Raw genomic sequence first — 22317 nt, 5'->3', positions numbered from 1 at the left:
TAAATGAAATAATTTCCATTTCATTCTTCAAATTTTTCTCATGACTAAATAACACTATAATCTGTCTGTATCTATATGTCTTTCTCCCCCTCCCCGTAGCTCCCTTTGTGAGCATGTGAGAGTGTGTGTGTGTGTGTGTGTGTGTGTCTGTGTGTGTGTGTGTGTGTGTTGAGTGAATGATTAAAATATAGAATGTTGTCTTAAGGTAGGTTTGCAAAGATGATTCCAAAACATTCTTCCAATCATTAAGATTTATTTATGTTCCCTAAGTTTACCAGTCCTACAAATGAGTTATCAACTCTAAACATTAATAGCTAACACTAATTCTATTCTTCAATGCATGTGAACTTTTGGATTTATTTGGGTCCTGTTTCCTGTCCTCTGAAGTTTATTACCTGACAGAAATTTCCCCTGGGCCCTAAAGAAATGAGTTCCCAGAGACTTTGCTTGTGATGCAAGAAAAGGCCCACATTGTAGACAAGAGAATACAAATGAGCCATTTAAAAAATATATGGAGGATTTTATGTACCTGAAGTTATGTCATCTTTAGGCTTTTATTTGGAAAAATTAATGAGAAAGCTTTGCTCTCTTCTTTACTTTATGATGAATCCTTAACTGTGAGTATGCAGTGATAACTCTTGAGTTTTTGTCTTCCTTCTTATTCATATTAGAAATTCACAATGATCTATAGTTTTTTTTAATAGAAAGGAAACTATAGTCAAACGAACAAGACTATCAATTCAGAAGTCCATATATTACCGTATGTGAGACTAGTTCATTTGTAAAAACAATAATTCAGACAAAAACTAATAATTACTTGAAGGAAAATAGCAAATTACAGAAAATAACATTAATTCTTATATAGAGTTTACTGAATTTCAAATGTCCTTTGGAGTATGGTAAAATTTCACTTGCTGGGTGACTTGGTACATGCTGATTATCCCAGCATTACATGGGAGGATATGATTGGAAGAATTGTTCTTACAGGTAAACACAAACACGAAAGATCATGAGACTCAATGAAAACAACTGGGAATGATGGTATAAGCCTGTAACATCAGCTATACAGAAACTCTTAATAAGAAATCACAGTCCATGCAAGTCTTGGCTTAAGCCTAAGCCTCATCCCCAAAATAATTAGATTAAAAAATTAGGAAGCATAGCTCAAGTGATAGAGCACTTTATCTAACATATGCAAAGCTCTACGTTCTAAACCATTATGCCTATCCCAACATAGCTATAGTAAGAACTGTGAGTGAAGTACAATATTAATAACATTTGGTAAATATTTCTTTTTGTGTTTCTTTTATTTTTGTAACAGGTTATTATGGAATTATTTTCCTTAATTTTTATATCATGTAAAAACATAGCATAGGTGCTATATGTAAATAATCTAAGATATTGCTAAAAGCAGTAGTCTTGGATTACTTGACATTTAATAATTGGTGTATATTTTGGAGAAATCATATTGCTTTGTACTTTTGTATTTCTTTGGAAAAAGAATATATAATTGTCTCTGTCTCCCACCGATAAATGAACAACATCTATATACTATCTCTGTCTAGATAGTTTAATTCAATATTATTATGTAGTAAAAATATACAAATGTGATAAATATGCTTACAAATATGCAAGCATATTTGTACAACTATAATACATAATACACATAAACTCTGTACCTAATATATAAACACAAACACATATATTTTATATAGCTTAGCTGAGTTTATTATTCACTTATTCAAAAAATTCACCCTGCAAATAGCTTGAAGACTGCCATTTTAATCCTCATTAATAAAATCCATGAGCTTTTTTGTGGGAAATAAACATGCTTAACATCATACCATAAAATAATCATGTAGCACCCTACCACTGTTAGATCTTTATATGCTGACTATTTAGATATGGTTAGAATTCATGGAATTCAGAGGAACAAAGCCCTATGTTTTGGAATCTTGAAGACCAAATGTTTAAAGTGAAAGCATTCGTTGTCAAATAAAGGATTAAGTCATATTTTTATGAATTATTTTATAGTTCCAAATTTTCTCTGATTTTATTTTTTCAGATAAACTAGCATTTTGCAGAGCATGGTCAATGTCAGCACGGTGACTGAGTTTCTCCTGGAGGGCTTTGCGGAGGCGTGGGAGCTCAGGCTCCTGCTCTCCACACTGCTTTTGCTCATGTACCTGGCCACCCTGCTAGGGAATCTCATCATCATCACTGTCACCACTCTTGACCAGAACCTGCACACACCCATGTACTTCTTCCTCAGGAACCTATCCATTGTGGACATGGGCTACATTTCTGTCACTGTCCCTAGTGCCTGTGTCAACTCTCTCACTGACAATAGGGCGATTTCTGTGGTGGGCTGTGCAACTCAGATCTATCTGTTTCTTTGCTGTGTAAGTATGGAGCTGTTGTTCCTAACTGTGATGGCTTGGGACCGCTATGTGGCCATCTGCCAGCCTCTCCAATACCCTGTCATTATCAATCTCCAATTTTGCAAAGGAATAACACTGCTTTGTCTGCTCGGTGGTTTCCTCTATGCAGCTCTGCACACTGGCAGCACATTCCGACTGTCTTTTTGTCAGTCAATTGTGATACATCAGTTTTTCTGTGATATTCCCTCTCTGCTGAGGATTTCTTGCTCAGACATTTTTAGTAACAACCTCTTGAATATTTTGTCTGTCATTGGGTTTGGTGGTAGCTGCTCTGTCTTCATTGCTATGTCATATGTTCAAATATTTTCAACTATACTCAAATTCCCACTCAAAGAAGAGCGAGGGAAGGCTTTTTCTACCTGCGTGCCTCACATTGCTGTGGTGTCAGTGTTTCTTATCTTTGCATGCTATATGTACCTAAAGCCCCCAGCAAATTCTGAAATGATCCAGGACATGATTTTTTCTGTATTGTACACCATTGTTCCTCCATTCTTGAACCCAATCGTCTATGGTCTTAGAAACAAAGAGATGAAAGAAGCTGTGAGGAAAGTAATATTAAGAAAATTTCATTCAGGAAAACTATAGCAATCTATTTTGGATTCATCTCAAGATATAGCTACACAAAACTTGAAACTGAGAAAAGAATACAATCTTTATCTAAGCAATTCAAATTTTATACTGTTCACTTCAAAATATCTGGAGACCTAAATAATTAATCTTGCAATTATTTTATATTTTGCTATTGTTTTATTATCTGGAAATTGAATAAACACTATAGCATTTATATAACTTCTTCAATATACCCAAATATATTTACCACAATTATTTAAATATAAAATCCTTTGATTTATCGAGTATTAGGAGTGTTGATGCTTTTCAAAGAAAACTTCAGGACGTTCATTATAGAGTGATTGAAAAAATATATGCCATTATCCATGTAAATGTAAAATACCTATAAAATAGTTTGATAAATCTATTTATGTACTTGGGAATTTAAAAGCTCAACTCAAAAGTAGTAGTCTAAAATATGGAGGTAAAAGTAACATGATTTATTTAGAAAGGAGGGAAAAATAAAATACATGGTCATAAAATAATTTTTAAAATTTTGATGTTTTCCCCTTTTTATTGAGAAGAGGGATCTGCTGTTCTCTAAGAGCTTTCTTCTACTTCCTGGGTGAGTCATTAGTTAAGCCAAAAAATGCTGACTGGCATGTTTTAAAGAATAAAGCCTTGCTACTAGGCTATAAGATTTTTTTCATTTTTGTTTTCATTTCCAGTATATTTCACATGTATTTTCTGAATAAAATGTCTCTGTATTTGTTATCTAAACAGCTATGTAATATTTCTCCCTCACAATGGATGAATAAAGAAGTCCTTGCCAAACTTTGAATTCCTACATGGCTTAAAATATTGTCTCATAACAATTCTGACATATATTGGCAATGATGTTATTGAGTAATTTTTATATAAAAAGGTTACAGATGAACTAATTCCATGTTCAGAGGGAGCCTAGCAAAAGAAAATATCAATCAATAAATTTCATACTTGCATTAAATATTTAAAAAATGAGATAGTATGCCAGGAACCAGTGACTCAAACCTGTAATCTTTTCTATTCAGGAAACTGAGATTGGAGGACTGCAGTTCAAAGCCAGAGTGGGCAGGAAAGCCTATGAGATGCTTATCTCCAATAAATTACCAAAACCAAAACCAAAAAAAAGAGACATGGAGTTGTGGCTGAAGTAGAGCAGTAGCCTTGAGAAAAACAAAACAAAACAAAAAAGCTAAGAAATAGCATGTAGCCCGTGAGGTCAAACCTCATGACTCCAAGAATGGCACAAAAAAAAAAAAGAAACAGGTGGAGAGAGAGGGAGAAGGAGAGAGACACACAGAGAGAGAGAGAGAGAGAGAGAGAGAGAGAGAGAGAGAGACTTCCTGACAAAGTTAACAATTGAGAAATAGGCTAAATCCTACTCACATGTGAAGAGTAATTTATGTAAATGAAAGTTTATTCATATATGAAGTCCCATTGGACAAAAATCATTTGTGTTTGAAAAGACGTAATAGAAAGCTAAAGGGGGAAATTAAGAAAAGCTTTAATTTTCAAAAATTGTTCAAGATACAGAACAAGATTCTCCAGAGACCTCTCACATCAGAGACACTAAACCAAAGAGCTTTTTATTCCCTACGCCCTGTGAACAGAGGAGCTAAAGAAATCAGATACGGGCCAGGAGCATAGCCTAATGGTAGAGTATTTGCCTAACATGCTCAAAACCCAGTGTTCAATTCCATGGACCACACACACAAAAAAGCCAGAAATGATGTTGTGGTTCAAGTGGTAGAGCTTTAGCCTTGAGGAAAGCCCAAGGACAGTGCCCAGACACTGAGTTTAAAACATAGCACTGGGGAAAAGAAAAAAAAGAAAAGAAAAGAAACAAATTAGATGGCAAGCAATGGTATCTGCCTGTAATGTTAAGAAAAAGAGAAACCCTGAAGAATGAAGAAAGAGCTGTCACCCTACACCAGGATTAACTCCAAATGGATCAAAGACCTCAAGATAAAAGCAGATACACTGAAAACTTTACATGGAGGAATAGAAGATACACTAGGTCTCCATGGCACAAATCGAAACTTTCTTAATAAGGACCCAGAAGCACAACAAATCAGAAAGTCTGAATAACTTGGACTGTATTAAACTGCAGAGATTCTGTATGGCAATGGACATAGCTAGAAAATTATTTAAAAAGCCTGCAGAGTGGAAGAAGATATTCACCAACCAAACTACCGACAAAGGCCTCATATCTAAAATACATCAACAGCTCAAAAAGTTGAATCACTCCAAAACTAATCTCCAAAGAAACAACCATCCCATTAAAAGATAGGCCAAAGACTTAAAGAGAGTCTTCTCTGAAGAAGAAATAACAATAGCCTACAGACACATGAAGAAATGCTTGACATATCTGGCCACAAAAGAAATGCAAATCAAAACAACTCTAAGATTCCACATCAATCCAGTTAGAATGGACATGATCAAGAAATCTAATAACAACAAATGCTGGAGGGGATGTGGCCAGGAGGGATCACGGCTACATTGTTGGAGGGAGTGCAAATTCGTTCAACCATTATGGAAAGCAGTATGGCAGTTCCTCAAGAGACTAAACATAGAGCTCTCCTATGACCCAGCAACTCTACTACTTGGCATTTACCCACTCATCCACAAATAAAGACATACTAAATCCACTAGCACAACGATGTGCATTGCAGCACTATTTACCGTAGCAAAGAACCAACCCAGATGCCCCTCAGTTGATGAGTGGATCAACCAGATGTGGTATTTATACACAATGGAATTCTGTGCTGTTGTCAGAAAGAACAACTTTGCCCCATTTGTTAGGAAATGGAAAGACTTAGAAAAAATCATATGAAGTGAAGTAAGCCAGATTCAAAGGAACATAGGCTCAATGGTTTCCTTCCTTTGTTATAATTAGTAGAAATCCTGGGCTCTCCTAGCAGAGATTTACAATAGAGCAACACCTAGATACATAAGGCCATATAGTAAGACGCTAAATGAAAGGACCTCCAGGATATAGAAACAAATAAAATGAGTGATTGTTGTCCTTAATGTATTGTTTTATCTCTCATCACTTTCATTGTCCCTTGGTTATCTAATATTGTTACAATATTTCACCTTGTTATCTAATATATTGTATATATGCTTATTTGGTTATTGGAAATATGATAGGGAAGGGGGGAAAAAGATGAAGGGTGGGGGTGGGGGTAAGGAAATGGGGACCAAGAAATGAAAAAGGGTATCAATGTATGTGAACGTATCTGGTGAATGTAATGTAAACAATCCATTAATTACAATAAAAATATATGGAAATGAATTACCTATCATGATATTCTTCATATCTGCACTAGCTTAACTGAAGTGGAGAAATTTTAATTCCGTATTTATCCATTTCCTACTTCTTTCTTTGGATAATGTATTAACAATTGCATTTTGGGTGTTATAAATTAATGTACATCATATTATGTATGTTATATAATTATATATTAACAAGATGGAAATAAATGTATTTGAAAAGTTGGATGTAAAGTTGGATCTTCTTCTTCTTCTCTTCTTTGTTGGTCATGGAACTTGAATTCTGAACCTAGCCATTGTCTCTGTGCTCTTATTCTCTACAACTTTAGTAGGGACTTATTTTTTGACAATACAATCTTGGTCATAATTTTTTGTATCCTTCTCTCTTTATTCTTTCCTTTCTGCTCTTTTTTTCTTCCTTTCCTTTCTTTCTCTTTTTCTTTCTTTCTTTCTTTTTTTCTCTCTCCTTTTTCTTTCTTTCCTTTTTTTGTTGATATTGGTCGTGGTGCTTGTATTCCAAGCCTGGTCACTGTCCCTATGCTCTCTACCACTTGAGACATAGCATTCGACTTCCACTTTCTAGTGGATAATTGGAAATAAGAGTCTCATGGACTTTCATGCCCATTTGTCAGCCTCCTGAATAGCTAGGATTATAGGGGTGAGCCATTGGCACTGGGCTCTGTCAAAATTTCCTGATACATCAAATATATACATGAACTTGTATTGTCACAAAGTTAAAACATACAGTAGAAATCAAAATATACAGGCATTGCATGGTGTTGTTTTGGTCTGGAGTCAGTGACCCTATGGGAAAAGCTTACAAGGCAGGAGGTGAGATGGTCAGGCCCCAGGGCACAGGCACCTTATTCTAGTGGAACCCTGGAGGTTCCATGAATAGCTGCATCATGGTACCCAGGAGAACTCTGTACTCAGTCCATTGTTTCTCAGAGGGTGTTGCAGAGTGAAATGAAAGTTACTGCAAGCTCATTAGAATGAGTGAAATGACTTCAGTTGACCTAAAACTCCCTGACTTTCTCTCCCACCTACTGGGTAATAAAAGATCTCTACAAAAAAGGACATCTTAGTATTTAGAATCTGTTGGATGTGTTTGAATACTGATAGTTCATAAGATTGTAGGAAATTATGATCTTATGAACATGCAAAGAATTCCTTTTTACATGTAAGAGCATTGCAGCATGAAGTTAATCCAGGTAAAATCTGAATTTCTTTCCAGTGTTCATTTTAAGAAACTTAAAAAACACCTTTCTATGGGCCGGGTGTTTGGCCTAGTGGGAAAGTGCTTGCCTAGCATGCATGATGCTCTGGGTTTGATTCCTCTTTACCGCAAACACTGAAAAAAAAAGCCGGAAGTGGTGCTGTGGCTCAAGTGGTAGAGAGCTGGACTTGAGGAAAGCCCAAGGACAGTGCTCAGGCCCTGAGTTCAAGCCCTAGTACTGGTAAAAAAAATAAATAATATATAAACTTTTCTTATACATTATATCAGTATATATTGGATATCATCTGAACAATTTATGCATTTATGAAAGGTTGAATGATGTTTTCGGGATTTCTAGCATTGCTACTTAGAAAATAGTTGTTTTCCTTACTTCTTTCCTTCTTTCCTTCCTGCCTCACTTTCTTTTTTTTTTTTTTTTGACAGTCCTGGTGCTTGAACTCAGTTCCCAGGTGCTATCACTCTACCACTTGAGCCACAATGCCACTGCTGGCTTTTTCTATGTATATGGTACTCAGGAATTGAACCCAGGGCTTCATGCATGCTAGGCAAACACTTTTCCACTAAGCCACATTCCAAGCCCTGTCATTTCTTTTTGTAAGAAGCTACACAGACCCCTTTCTCTTTTCCTAGAATTTGTCAAACTAATACTAGTAATTATGATATGAGATCCAGTGCCCTATAGGAGTGATGGTGCACGCTGTGTTTTAATATGACATGGAACTAAATTTACATTTCAAAGAAGGAAAATAAAAGCCAATTGCACATCTTCATTACTAAAATTAGATTTAATATTAATCAGTTTGCTTTCACAGAGAATAACTTTATACAAAAAGAAATTATAGATAGCTGAGACCTGTCTTTACTCACTGTTTACTTGTGTGCCGGAAGGTTACTTTTAAGATGACTGAACCACATTAACCATGCATAATATAGGGATAATTCCAGTATTTGTGATATGGTTGTTATGAGGTTTTAAAGGAAATGAAATACAATATAGAAATTACATATGAAAGTGTCTTTTATAGACACTGAGCTTGGTAAATTAAAAGGGAATTGAATAAGTACAGAGTAAGAGGTTCAATTAGGATTCAGATATCTGTGAAGTGAGGAGAGCCAAAGGAAAGGGTGAAAGAAAGTGAATATGATCAAAATCATTTCAGTACATTGATAAACCTGTTGAAAGTTTTTCTTTTTTAATGTAGAGAAGCCAGGTGCTGGTGGCTCACTCCTGTAATCCTACTCAGGAGGCTGAGATCTGAGGATTGCCATTTGAAACCATCCCTAGCAGTCAAGTGCATAAGACTTATTTATTCGACTACCTCTAATAAACTACTCAGGAACAGCCAGGAATGGTGCTGCTACACATGCCCTGAACAAAAATCTCAGGGTCTGAGCTTAGATTGTGAGTTCAAACCCCAGGGGACACACACACACACACACACACACACACACACACACACACACACACACACACACACACACAGAGGCAGGGGGTATAAAGGAGACAGATAGAGGAGTTGAGTTGATGGGTCATGTGTTAAGTTTGAAAATAACACTGAATTCACGTAATACACATAATACATACTAATACGTTTTTAATATAATGCATGACTTTTTAACTGTTTGGACCAGGGATGCTCCTCTAAGGGAATGGACTTTCAAATTTAACTCTGTGTGTGTGTGTGTGTGTGTGTGTGCATGCTGATCCTTCAGCTGGAACTCATTGCCTATGTACTGCACTTGTGGTGTTCTTTCTTTTCTTTTCTTTTCTTTTGCATTTTTTTCTTTTCATTTGTTTTGCTCAAGGCTAAAGCTATAACACTTGAGCTACAGATCTACTTTTAGTTTTGATGGTTTATTGTAGATAAGTGTCTCATGGAGTTTCCTGTCAGGGCTGCATTTGAATCGTGATCTTCAGTTCTCAATCCTTTGAATAACTACAATTTCAAGTGTCATTCATAAGCACACAGATACACTATGTTATCCTTCAGAAAATTATCTATTCACGATGTCCAGTTGATTACTCTTTCAATTATTAGATATGCTAGCAATTTCCTTACTAGATTTTATTTACAGTTAAAGTACTTTTCTCACCTTAATATATGTGCCCCCACTCCTTCAAGTCTTCTGAAAATTCTGCTATTTCACCCAGGCCACTGTGAATTCCTCTCTCCCACATCTAAGAAAGCCTTGGCAACTTCAAGAGATATCAGATGAGGTAAGTAGCAAAGAACATTTTAAGACAAATTTATTATTTAAAAAACTTTTTCAACTAAGATTATCCTTTTTTATCTACCTGAAAGAATTCCTATATGCCATTTTTCTCACTATATTATTCATCTCTGTCCAAGGATGAATGTTTTGTTAGGGAAGCAGCTCATTAGTTCTATAGTTCTACTTTGTATACATAATTTGGAATTTTGTTCACTATTGGTAACATTGTTTTCTTCATATTAATTCTAATAACAGGTGATAGCCATGTTGTGAGTATGAAGGAGGGAGAGGGGCCAGAGGAATAGAGAAACAGAGACACAAAGAGACAGAGAAAGAGAGAGAAGAGAATCGAGAATGTACCTTAAGACATTTATAAACAAACTTCTGGTAGGGAATAGTTAGTATGGTTCATATTGGGTGCATATTTATATACTGCTCATCATCCATCAATGTTATTACACCAATATTCACATAACCATAAATCTCATTTTAAGCATTTTTATATATGAGCTTTTTAAAAACTTTTTTTTGCCAGTCCTGGATTTGAGCTCAGGGTTGTCACTTTCCTTGAACTTTCGCAAGGCTAGAGCTCTACCACTTGAGCCTCAGCACCACTTCTTGCTCTTTTTCATGTATGTGGTACCAAGGAATGGAACCAGGGTTTTCAAGCATTCTACCAAAGTCTCGATCCCTTAAAAATTGCTTTGTATCTGTTTTTTAACCACAAGATTTGTTATACATATGTATAATTTAAAAGACAATATTTTAATGATATTATTTTGGCTTCATCGGTTTCAAGAGAGAGGTTATAATGGCTTTACCAAAACCATAAGTCTTTTGCATACATGTAATTATATTTATTCCATGTGGTTTAGAAATGTATGCAAAATTTACATGTAGGCAAAAGTCTTTTTAATAATCACATGAAGAAAAGAATCAAGCACCCAAAAAAAACATACAGAAAGTTCAACAAATATCAACACTTTTAAAACAGTTTCATTATTAATTTCAAAAAGTAGTGGGTTAGATTATGACATTTCCATATTTGCTTCTAATGTACTTTGATCATATTCCACATTTCTATTACTCTTTTCCTCCCACTCTCCTCCTGTTTTCCCCTTTTCCTTTCTGTATTCCTACTAATCTTTTGTTTCTTTTATTTTTTTCCTCCCCAAACCTTACCCCAGGGTTTTTTTTTTTGTCAGTCTTGGGCTTGGGCTCAGGGCCTGAGCGCTGTCCTTGGACTTTCTCAAGGCTAGAGTTCTACCACTTGATCCTCAGCACCACTTCTGGCTTTTTTCTATGTATGTGGTACCGAGGAATCGAACCCAGGTCTTCGTGCATGCTAGGCAAGCACTCTACCAGTAGGCCAAACTCAGGCCCCACCCCAGGTTTTATTTAAAAATATTAATTTTAATTACAATGCAGTCATAATTTTCGTGAGTCACAAAATAATGGACACAGTCAATGGAAAATTTAAACACATAAAAAGTTATTTGTATATTATATATGAACACAGATATAAGCATGGTGGGACAAATGGAATTTTGGTCATCTAAATGGCAAGTTCAATACTGTTTCTCCAACAAAAGCTATGTATGTTTTCTGGTTACACAAGAGATTCATTCTCTATTTTGTGATTGACTACCAGTTTCTCTTCAGTTTTCTTTTTTTTTCATGTATTTTTATTGTAATTAATAGAAGGGTTACATTATATTCAACAGATAGAGGGTGCATTAGTTCACATACATTGCTACCCTTTCTCATGTCTTGGTCCCCATTTCCCTCTCCCCACTCCCACCCCTCATCTTGTTTTCCCCCTTCCCTATCTGACTTCAAATAACCGAATACACATACATCAAATATATCAGATAACAAGGTGAAATACTGTAAAAATATTGGAAAACCAAGACAACAAAACAGATGAGAGAAAATCTAGATACATGAGGCCATATAGTATGGTGTTAAATTTAAGGACCACGAGGATATAGAAACAAAAGCCATATAACAAGTGATTGTTACCCCAGGTTCCATAGAGGAGACAAAATAAGTAATACTTGTCTTATTTCATTTAACGTGTTGATTTCAAGTTCAAAATAGTCTCCTGAAAATTATATAATATTCATATGAAGATTAATTCATATGAATATATATGAATATTCATATATGCACATAAATATATGGATATATGTGTTCATGTATATTCATATATATGTAAAACTATTGTATCTGTGAATATATATGTGTATATCTCACATTTCCCTTATCTATTGATCATATTCCTATTTGGAGATCTAGATCGATTATATAATCTTTTCATTTTGATGCTTGTGTAATAAACATGGATATATAAAAATATCTAGACGGGTGGAGGGAGGGAAAGTGGGAGAAAAACATGGTAAGGAGGAGTATCAGTGTGGAAGAAGTAATGTACCCACTACCTGAAGTATGTAACTGTAACTACTCTATACATCCCCCTAACAATAAAATAATATATATACAATGCACAATATAAACTCTACAATAATATAAAAAGAATATCTATAGTATACTGACTCTGATGAGTTTGTGTAGACATCCAGAATGGGTATGGATAGATCATACAGGAGTCCCCCATTCCTTTAAGGGACCTCCCTATTAACAATGATAGTGGCTGGACTGTAGGTCTCACCACCAATAACTAAGTATGAAAGACAATACTTTTATTCTTCGTAAAAAAAAAGATTGAACTTGCTCTATAAATTCAGTATGCTACAGCCATTATTTTATTTTTAAAAAGAATTAGTTAATAATTCAGTGTAAAGTTGATATGCAGACAAAATAAGTATAAATCAAGGAAAAACTGTATTTTTTTCCACTTGAACTGTGTCTAATTGATTTTTCCACCATATATTGCTGTATCACATATTGACAATGACACTTCAGTGTCACAGAACCTAAACATGAATTTACGAAAGTAAAAGCAATTGTGTTTTATAAGTACAGCATAGTTGATTTCCTACAGGAGTGAAGATGTTCTGATAGACAGGAAGAAGTTGTCTGCACTTGCTTGGTCTCATGTGAGATAAATGCAGTGGACGCCATGGACAACTTCACTGTGGACATGGACTTCTTCCTCACCCAGTTCTCTGACAGCCAGCAGCTCCAGGTCTTCCACGGCTTTCTCTTCCTGCTGATCTACCTGGAGGCTCTCATGGGGAATCTTCTCATCTTCGTCCTTGTCACTGTGGACAGGTGTCTTCACACCCCCATGTACTTCTTCCTGAAGAACTTGTCCTTGTTTGATGCAGGTCTCATTTCAGCCACTGTCCCAAACCTCATTCTGAACTCTTTCACACACAGGAGCATCATCTCTTTCCCAGGATGTGTGTGTCAGTTTTTTTTAGTGATTCATTTTGTTAGTTCTGAGTTTTGCATCTTGACAGCCATGTCCTATGACCGCTATGTGGCCATCTGTCACCCCCTACGCTATGATGTCATTATGAACAGGGGAGTCTGTGTTCAGATGGTAGCTGTATCTTGGATGTTTGGGAGTATCTTTGGGGTTCTATACTCATCTGGAACTTTATCTTTATCTTTCTGTGGCTCCAGAAAAGTTCCACAGTTTTTCTGTGATATCCCCTCTCTACTAAAGATCTCTTGTTCTAAGACTCATGTCACTATCGATGTTAGTGTGACCATCGGGCTTATATGGGGATTTCTCTGTTGGCTCTGCATTGGTATTTCATATGTTTATGTCTTCAGGACAGTGATAAGAATGCCATCATTACAAGGCCGGTCCAAAGCCTTTACCTGCGTGCCCCATCTCATAGTTGTGATTACATTTTTGGTGACAGGTGCCACTGCCTATTTGAAGCCAGTCCCTGATTCTCCACATATTGTAGACTTTGTAGTGTCTGTTTTATACTCTGTGATGTCTCCATCTTTGAACCCAATAATATATAGCCTGAAAAATAAGGAAATCAAAGCATCAGTGTGGAAAGTTCTGCAGAAGATGAATCTTTATAAGTGTTATGGGGAAAACAATAGATTAATGTACAGAAAGGCTGACTAAAATGTTTATTTTATTATTTCTAGGCACTTGTTTATATACTCATAGGTCCTTTGTGTTATGATATAAATAGTTCAATGTGTTACTTAAAGCAACTATTTGAAAATGAACTATATGACTGGGGAAAGGGGGATGGGAGACAAAAACTGGTGAAAGAAAAAAAAAAACGAGTGAAGGAAAGGATGACTTTGTCCAGGAGGAAATGTTTTCTGACTTATGTAACTGTAATCATTCTATATATTACCTCTATGATAACAATAAAACTTTAAAAAAATTGAGAATAGGGCTAGATTGAAAAAATTGTACTCTCAGGATCTTCACAGGCTTCATGACAGGCTTCACCAGAGGGAAATCATGTCAAGATCGTTAAAACCTGGGAATACGTTACTTTAATATTTTAAAAGGTTACTTTTGTGATTACAAGTGATCACAATGCAATCAAAGTGGCCCTTAAAATTTGAGAAGAGTTTAAGACCATGCTGAGAAAGAGAGAGAGAAATAAGAGCGAGAGAGATGTGTCTATAAGAGGATGGTCTAATATTTTGATATTGAAAGGAAAATAATTGCTATAAGCTACAGAGTTAAGACAATACTAAATTCCAGAAATTATGTTCCCCTTGTTAGCTACCTGTAAATTTCTTGTGCTAAAGTTAAAAGTGGCATTACTAAGAAATAAAATATGTGATTTGTTTTAATATTTATGACTTGTAACTAAAAATCCCTGCCATTATTATTTTTTATAATTTATTAGTGGTATAAATGATTACATGTAAACATCTAATATTTTGCCTATTCATATTTATGTTACTTTAGGCTGGCTTTTATGAATTTGCATTTCCAAACTACAAGTTTTTGTTTGCTTTCCATCATTTATTGTAATTAATAGAAGGGTTACATTTAATTCACCAGAGAGAAAGTGCATTACTTCACAAACATTGATATCCATTCTCATGATATGGTCCCCATTTCACTCTCCCTTCCCCCTGCTCATCTTGATTTTCCCCCTTCCCTATCCAATTTCAAATAACCAATTAAGCACATATAAAATATAACAGATAACAAGGTAAAATATTATAACAATATGAGATAACCAAGGGATAGCAAAAGAGATGAGAGATAATATAGTACATTAAGGACAACCACCACTCATTTATGGCTTTTGTTTCCTTTTCCTGGAGGTCCTTACATTTAGTGTCATACTATTTGGCCTTATGTCTCAGGATTTATTTCTATTGTAAATCTCTCCTAGGAGAGCCCAAAGTTCCTACTGATCAAACTATACTTTAAGGAAAACTCTAATTCTAACAATACAAACCCCAAAATTACATAGAAAGAAAGTAGTAATATGAATGCAGCCCAAGAGTTTTAGGTAAAGATTAAAGGATCAACAGAAATGATCAATGTATTTGGTTATTTGAAATTGGATAGGGAAGGGGGGAAGAAAACAAGAAGAGTTATGGGGGTGGGGAGAAGGGAAATGAGGACCAAGACTTGTGAATGGGTATCAGTGTATGGGAATTAATGCACCATCTATCTGGCAAATATCATGTAACCCTTCTATTAATTACAATAATGAACATATGAAAACAAACAAATAAATTAAAAAAAGAAATGATCAATGAGACCAAAAGCTTGTATTTGGAAAAGATGAAGAAGACTGGCAAAAAGGTGAAAGATCCAAATTAATATGAGAAAATTTATCAATAAATATTGAATGAAATTTAGGGAGACTTTCATATCTAGAATATATAGAAAAATGCTTAGATTCTAGATATATAAGACCTGTTTAATTTGAATAGAAGGAAATAAAAGTCATCTAAATATATGAACGAACACAATTTAACAGTAATAAGGAGTCTCCAAACAATCACCACAGACTTTTTAAGAACTAATATTGCCCCACAAACAGTCCGCATAATGGAATGTAAAAGAAGACTATCAAATTGATGTTATGAAGCCCTATTAGATTTCAAAACATGCATAGACCACAACACAATAATAGTAGGAGATTTCAATGATCTACTCTCACCAACTGATAGGTCATGAAGGTAGAAAATAAAAATCAGCAGAGAAACACCAAAATTAATGACATCATAGAACAGATGAACTTTGCAGGTATTTATAAAATAGTTCAACCAACAGATGTTGAGTATACATTCTGAGCCTCCTATGGAACTTTCCCCCCAAACAGGTTATTCAGATATAAAACAACTCTAGCAATATAATTAAACAGCTTCCTGTATTACTATCAGTTCATAATGTAGTAAAACTAGATTTGAAAGTGGTGCTGTGGTTCAAGTGGTAGAGCTCTCAACTTGAGGAAAGCCCAAGGACAGTGCCCAGATGATGAGTTCAAAACATACCACTGGGGGAAAAGAAAAGAAAAGACACAAAAATGAGATGGTAAACAATGGCATCTACCTGTAATTTTAAGAAAGAGAGAAACCCTGAAGAATGAAGAAACACTAGCAGCCGCATCATCTCTTGTTTCCAACTCCAAGCAGTGCAACGAGAAGAGGGCGACTTTTCCTTTGGAAAAAGAAAAGAAAATTTGAGGTCCAAGATTTCAAACCTAGTGAAAGACTTGCAATTGGATTAATTTTCTAATATTAGTCTGAGAACTGAACAGTTAAAATAAAAGGGGTCTGTTGGCCAAGAGACTACTTTCACCATTACTCCTCCCAAAGAAAAAGAAACACTCAACAACAGAGTGCAGATACATCTATAGAATAGTAAAAAATGCAATACTCATTTGCATATATAAGTATATGATGAGAACTTAGTCCCCAAAACATATGAAAAAAGCAAAAGAGGACCAAACATGATTTGATTTGAAGTTAGATAATAGATTAACATATACAATTTTCTAAAGAAGACATAAAAATAGCCAGTAGATTTATGAAAACTGACAGTCACAGATATAAATCAAGAATTGAGTGGCAAAATTCACTAGTAAAAATAAATAATAAAAATTTAAGGATCAGCCTTCTTTATCAACCTGCACTAGAATTAACTCCAAATGGATCAAAGACCTAGAGATAAAAGCTGACACACTGAAAACTTTACAAGAAGGCATAGGAGATACACGAGGCCTCCATGGCACAGGTCGAAACTTTCTTACTAAGGACCCAGAAGCACAACAAATCAGAGAAAGTCTGAATAAGTGGGACTGTATTTAACTGCAGAGATTCTGTATGGCAATGGACATAGCTAGAAAATTAATTAAAAAGCCTAAGAGTGGAAGAAGATCTTCACCCAACCAAACAACGGACAAAGGCCTCATATCTAAAATACATCAACAGCTCAAAAAGTTGAATCACTCCAAAACTAATCTCCAAAGAAACAACCATCCCATTAAAAGATGGGCCAAAGACTTAAAGAGAGTCTTCTCTGAAGAAGAAATAACAATAGCCTACAGACACATGAAGAAATGCTGGACATAACTGGCCACAAAAGAAATGCAAGTCAAAACAACTCTAAGTTCCACATCACTCCAGTTAGAATGGACATGATCAAGAAATCTAATAACAACAAATGCTGGAGGGGATGTGGCCAGGAGGGGTCACAACTACATTGTTGGAGGGAGTGCAAATTCGTTCAACCATTATGGAAAGCAGTATGGCAGTTCCTCAAGAGACTAAACATAGAGCTCCCCTATGACCCAGCAATTCCACTACTTGGCATTTACCCAACCATCCAGTAACAAGGACATACTAAATCCACTAGCACAACAATGTTCATTGCAGCACTATTTACCATAGCAAAGAACCAACCCAGATGCCCCTCAGTTGTTGAGTGGATCAACCAGATGTGGTATTTATACACAATGGAATTCTGTGCTGTTGTCAGAAAGAACAACATTGCCCCATTTGTTAGGAAATGGAAAGACTTAGAAAAAATCATATGAAGTGAAGTAAGCCAGATTCAAAGGAACATAGGCTCAATGGTTTCCTTCGTTATAATCAGTAGAAATCCTGGGCTCTCCTAGCAGAGACTTACAATAGACCAAAACCTAGGTACATAAGGCCATATAGTAAGACGTTAAAAGAAAGGACGTCCATGATACAGAAACAAAAGCCATAAAATGAGTGATTGTTGTCCTTAATGTACTGTTTTATCTCTCATCACTTTCATTGTCCCTTGGTTATCTTATATTGTTACACCTTGTTATCTAATATATTGTATATATGCTTATTTGGTTATTGGAAATAGGATAGGGAAGGGGGAAAAACAAGATGAGTTGTGGGGCTAAGGGTAGTTAAATGGGGACCAATACATGAAAAAGGGTATCAATGTATGTGAAGTGATGTTCCTTCTATCTGGTGAATGTAATGTAACCATTCCATTAATTACAATAAAAATATACGGAAATGAATTACCTATCATGATATTCTTCATATCTGCACTAGATTAACTGAAGTGGAGAAATTTTAATCCCGTATTTATCCATTTCCTAATTCTTTCTTTGGATAATGTATTAACATTTGCATTTTGGATGTTATAAATTAATGTCCATCATACTATGTATGTTATATATAATTATATATTGACAAAGATGGAAATAAATATATTTGAAAAGTTGGATGTAAAGTTGGATCTTCTTCTTCTTCTCTTCTTTGTTGGTCATGGAACTTGAATTCTGAACCTGGCCATTGTCTCTGTGCTCTTATTCTCTACAACTTTAGTAGGGACTTATTTTTGACAATATAATCTTGGTCATAGATTTTTTCTTTCCTTCTCTCTTTCTTCTTTCCGTTCTGCTCTTTTTTTCTTCCTTTCTTTCTCTTTTTCTTTCTTTCCTTTCTTTTTTCTCTCTCTTTTGTCTTTCTTTCCATTTTTTTTGTTGATATTGGTCGTGGTGCTTGAATTTTAAGCCTGGTCACCGTCCCTATTCTCTCTACCACTTGAGCCATAGCATTCCACTTCCACTTTCTAGTGGGTAATTGGAATTAAGAGTCTCATGGACTTTCATGCCCATTTCTCAGCCTCCTGAATAGCTACGATTATAGGGGTGAACCATGGCACTGGGCTCTGTCAAAACTTCCTGATACATCAAATATATACATGAACTTGTATTGTCACAAAGTTAAAACATACAGTAGAAATCAAAATATACAGGCATTGCATGGTGTTTTTTTGGTCTGGAGTCAGTGACTCTATGGGAAAAGCTTACAAGGCAGGAGGTGAGAGGGTCAGGCCCCAGGGCACAGGCACCTTACTCTAGTGGAACCCTGGAGGTTTCATGAATAGCTGCATCATGGTACCCAGGAGAACTCTGTACTCAGTCCATTGTTTCTCAGAGGGTGTTGCAGAGTGAAATGAAAGTTACTGCAAGCTCATTAGAATGAGTGAAATGACTTCAGTTGACCTAAAACTCCCTGACTTTCTCTCCCACCTACTGGGTAATAAAAGATCTCTACAAAAAAGGACATCTTAGTATTTAGAATCTGTTGGATGTGTTTGAATACTGATAGTTCATAAGATTGTAGGAAATTATGATCTTATGAACATGCAAAGAATTCCTTTTTACATGTAAGAGCATTGCAGCATGAAGTTAATCCAGGTAAAATCTGAATTTCTTTCCAGTGTTCATTTTAAGAAACTTAATAAACACCTTCTATGGGCCAGGTGTTTGGCCTAATGGGAGAGTGCTTGCCTAGCATGCATGTCGCTCTGGGTTTGATTCTCTTTACTGCATACACTGAAAAAAAAAGCCGGAAGTGGTGCTGTGGCTCAAGTGGTAGAGAGATGGACTTGAGGAAGCCCAAGGATAATGCTCAGGCCCTGAGTTCAAGCCCTAGTACTGGCAAAATAATTAAACATATATAAAATTTTCTTATACATTATATCAATATATATTGGGTATCATGTGAACAATTTATGCATTTATGAATGGTTGAATGATGATTACGGGGTATCTAGCATTGCTACTTAGAAAATAGTTTGTTTTCCTTACTTCTGTCCTTCTTTCCTTCCTGCCTCACTTTCTTTTTTTTCTTTCTTTTTTTTTTTGACAGTCCTGGTGCTTGAACACAGTGCCCAGGTGCTATCACTCTATCACTTGAGCCATATGCCACTGCTGGCTTTTTCTATGTATATGGTACTCAGGAATTGAACCCAGGGCTTCATGCATGCTAGGCAAACACTTTACCACTAAGCCACATTCCAAGCCCTGTCATTTCTTTTTGTAAGAAGCTACACAGACCCCTTTCTTTTTTCCTGGAATTTGTCACACTAATACTGGTAATAATGATGGAAGATTTATTTATGATATTAGATCCAGTGCCCTATAGGAGTGATGGTGCATGTTGTGTTTTAATATGACATGGAACTAAATTTATATTTCAAAGAAGGAAAATAAAAGCCAATTGCACATCTTCATTACTAAAATTAGATTTAATATTAATCAGTTTGCTTTCACAGAGAATAACTTTATACAAAAAGAAATTATAGATAGCTGAGACCTGTCTTACTCACTGTTTACTTGTGTGCCGGAAGGTTACTTTTAAGATGACTGAACCACATTCACCATGCATAATACAGGGATAATTCCAGTATTTGTGATATGATTGTTATGAGGTTTTAAAGGAAATGAAATACAATATAAAAATTACATATGAAAGTGCCTTTATAGACACTGAGCTTGGTAAATTAAAAGGGAATTGAATAAGTACAGAGTATCAGGTTCAATTAGGATTCAGGTACCTGTGAAGCGAGGAGAGCCAAAGGAGAGGGTGAAAGAAAGTGAATATGATCAAAATCATTTCAGTACATTGAAAAACCTGTTGAAAGTTTTTCTTTTTTAATGTAGAGAAGCCAGGTGCTGGTGGCTCACTCCTGTAATCCTACTCAGGAGGCTGAGATCTGAGGACTGCCATTTGAAACCATCCCTAGCAGTCAAGTGCATAAGGCTAGTTTATTAGACTACCTCTAATTAACTACTCAGGAACAGCCAGGAATGGTGCTGCTACACTTGCCCTGAACAAAAATCTCAGGGTCTGAGCTTAGATTGTGAGTTCAAACCCCAGGGGACACACACACACACACACACACACACACACACACACACACAGAGAGAGAGGCAGGGGGTATAAAGGAGACAGATAGAGGAGTTGAGTTGATTGGGTCATGTGTTAAGTTTGAAAATAACACTGAATTCACGTAATACACATAATACATACTAATACGTTTTTAATATAATGCATGACTTTTTAACTGTTTGGACCAGGGATGCTCCTCTAAGGGAATGGACTTTCAAATTTAACTCTGTGTGTGTGTGTGTGTGTGTGTGTGTGTGTATGCTGATCCTTCAGCTGGAACTCATTGCCCATGTACTGCAGTTGTGGTGTTCTTTCTTTTCTTTTGTTTTGTTTTGCATTTTTTTTCTTTTCATTTGGTTTGCTCAAGGCTAAGGCTATAACACTTGAGCTACAGATCTACTTTTAGTTTTGATGGTTTATTGTAGATAAGTGTCTCATGGAGTTTCCTGTCAGGGCTGCATTTGAATCGTGATCTTCAGTTCTCAATCCTTTGAATAGCTACAATTTCAAGTGTCATTCATAAGCACACAGTTACACTATGTTATCCTTCAGAAAATTATCTATTCAAGATGTCCAGTTGATTACCCTTTCAATTATTAGATATGCTAGCAATTTCCTTACTAGATTCTATTTACAGTTAAAGTACTTTTCTCACCTTAATATATGTGCCCCCACTCCTTCAAGTCTTCTGAAAATTCTGCTATTTCACCCAGGCCACTGTGAATTCCTCTCTCCCACATCTAAGAAAGCCTTGGCAACTTCAACAGATATCAGATGAGGTAAGTAGCAAAGAACATTTTAAGACAAATTTATTATTTAAAAAACTTTTTCAACTAAAATTATCCTTTATTATCTACCTGAAAGAATTCCTATATGCCATTTCTCTCACTATATTATTCATCTCTGTCCAAGGATGAATGTTTTGTTAGGGAAGCAGCTCATTAGTTCTATAGTTCTACTTTGTATACATAATTTGGAATTTTGTTGACTATTGGTAACATTGTTTTCTTCATATTAATTCTAATAACAGGTGATAGCCATGTTGTGATTATGAAGGAGGGAGAGGGGCCAGAGGAATAGAGAAACAGAGACACAAAGAGACAGAGAAAGACAGAGAAGAGAATAGAGAATGTACATTAATACATTTATAAACAAACTTCTGGTAGGGAATAGTTAGTATGGTTCATATTGGGTGCATATTTATATACTGCTCATCATCCATCAATGTTATTACACCAATATTCATATAACCATAAATCTCACTTTAAGCATTTTTATATATGAGCTTTTTAAAAAATTTTTGCCAGTCCTGGATTTGAGCTCAGGGTTGATCACTTTCCTTGAACTTTCTCAAGGCTATAGCTCTACCACTTGAGCCTCAGCACCACTTCCAGATTTTTTCTATGTCTGTGGTACTGAGGAATTGAACCCGGGTCGTCACGCATGCTAGGCAAGCACTCTACCAGTAGG

At 35.6% G+C, this 22317-nt stretch overlaps 2 protein-coding genes across 2 annotated transcripts; both read left to right on the top strand.

Annotated features, from left to right (window-relative positions):
- Positions 1–2087: 2087 nt before the first annotated feature.
- LOC150057563 (olfactory receptor 14C36-like) lies at positions 2088–3026 on the top strand. The gene has a single exon (XM_090339746.1). The coding sequence runs from the start codon at positions 2088–2090 to the stop codon at positions 3024–3026; it is 939 nt and encodes a 312-aa protein (XP_090195872.1).
- A 9812-nt stretch (positions 3027–12838) lies between these two features.
- Positions 12839–13810, top strand: LOC150057562 (olfactory receptor 14A2-like). The gene has a single exon (XM_090340313.1). It carries the CDS (start codon positions 12839–12841, stop codon positions 13808–13810), a length of 972 nt encoding a protein of 323 aa, XP_090196439.1.
- Positions 13811–22317: the final 8507 nt, after the last annotated feature.

This window comes from Megascapheus bottae, chromosome 10 (assembly GCF_031878675.1).
Source record: "Megascapheus bottae isolate mThoBot1 chromosome 10, mThoBot2.hap1, whole genome shotgun sequence".
NCBI lineage: Eukaryota > Metazoa > Chordata > Mammalia > Rodentia > Geomyidae > Megascapheus > Megascapheus bottae.
This window is presented reverse-complemented; position numbering and strand designations above follow the sequence as displayed.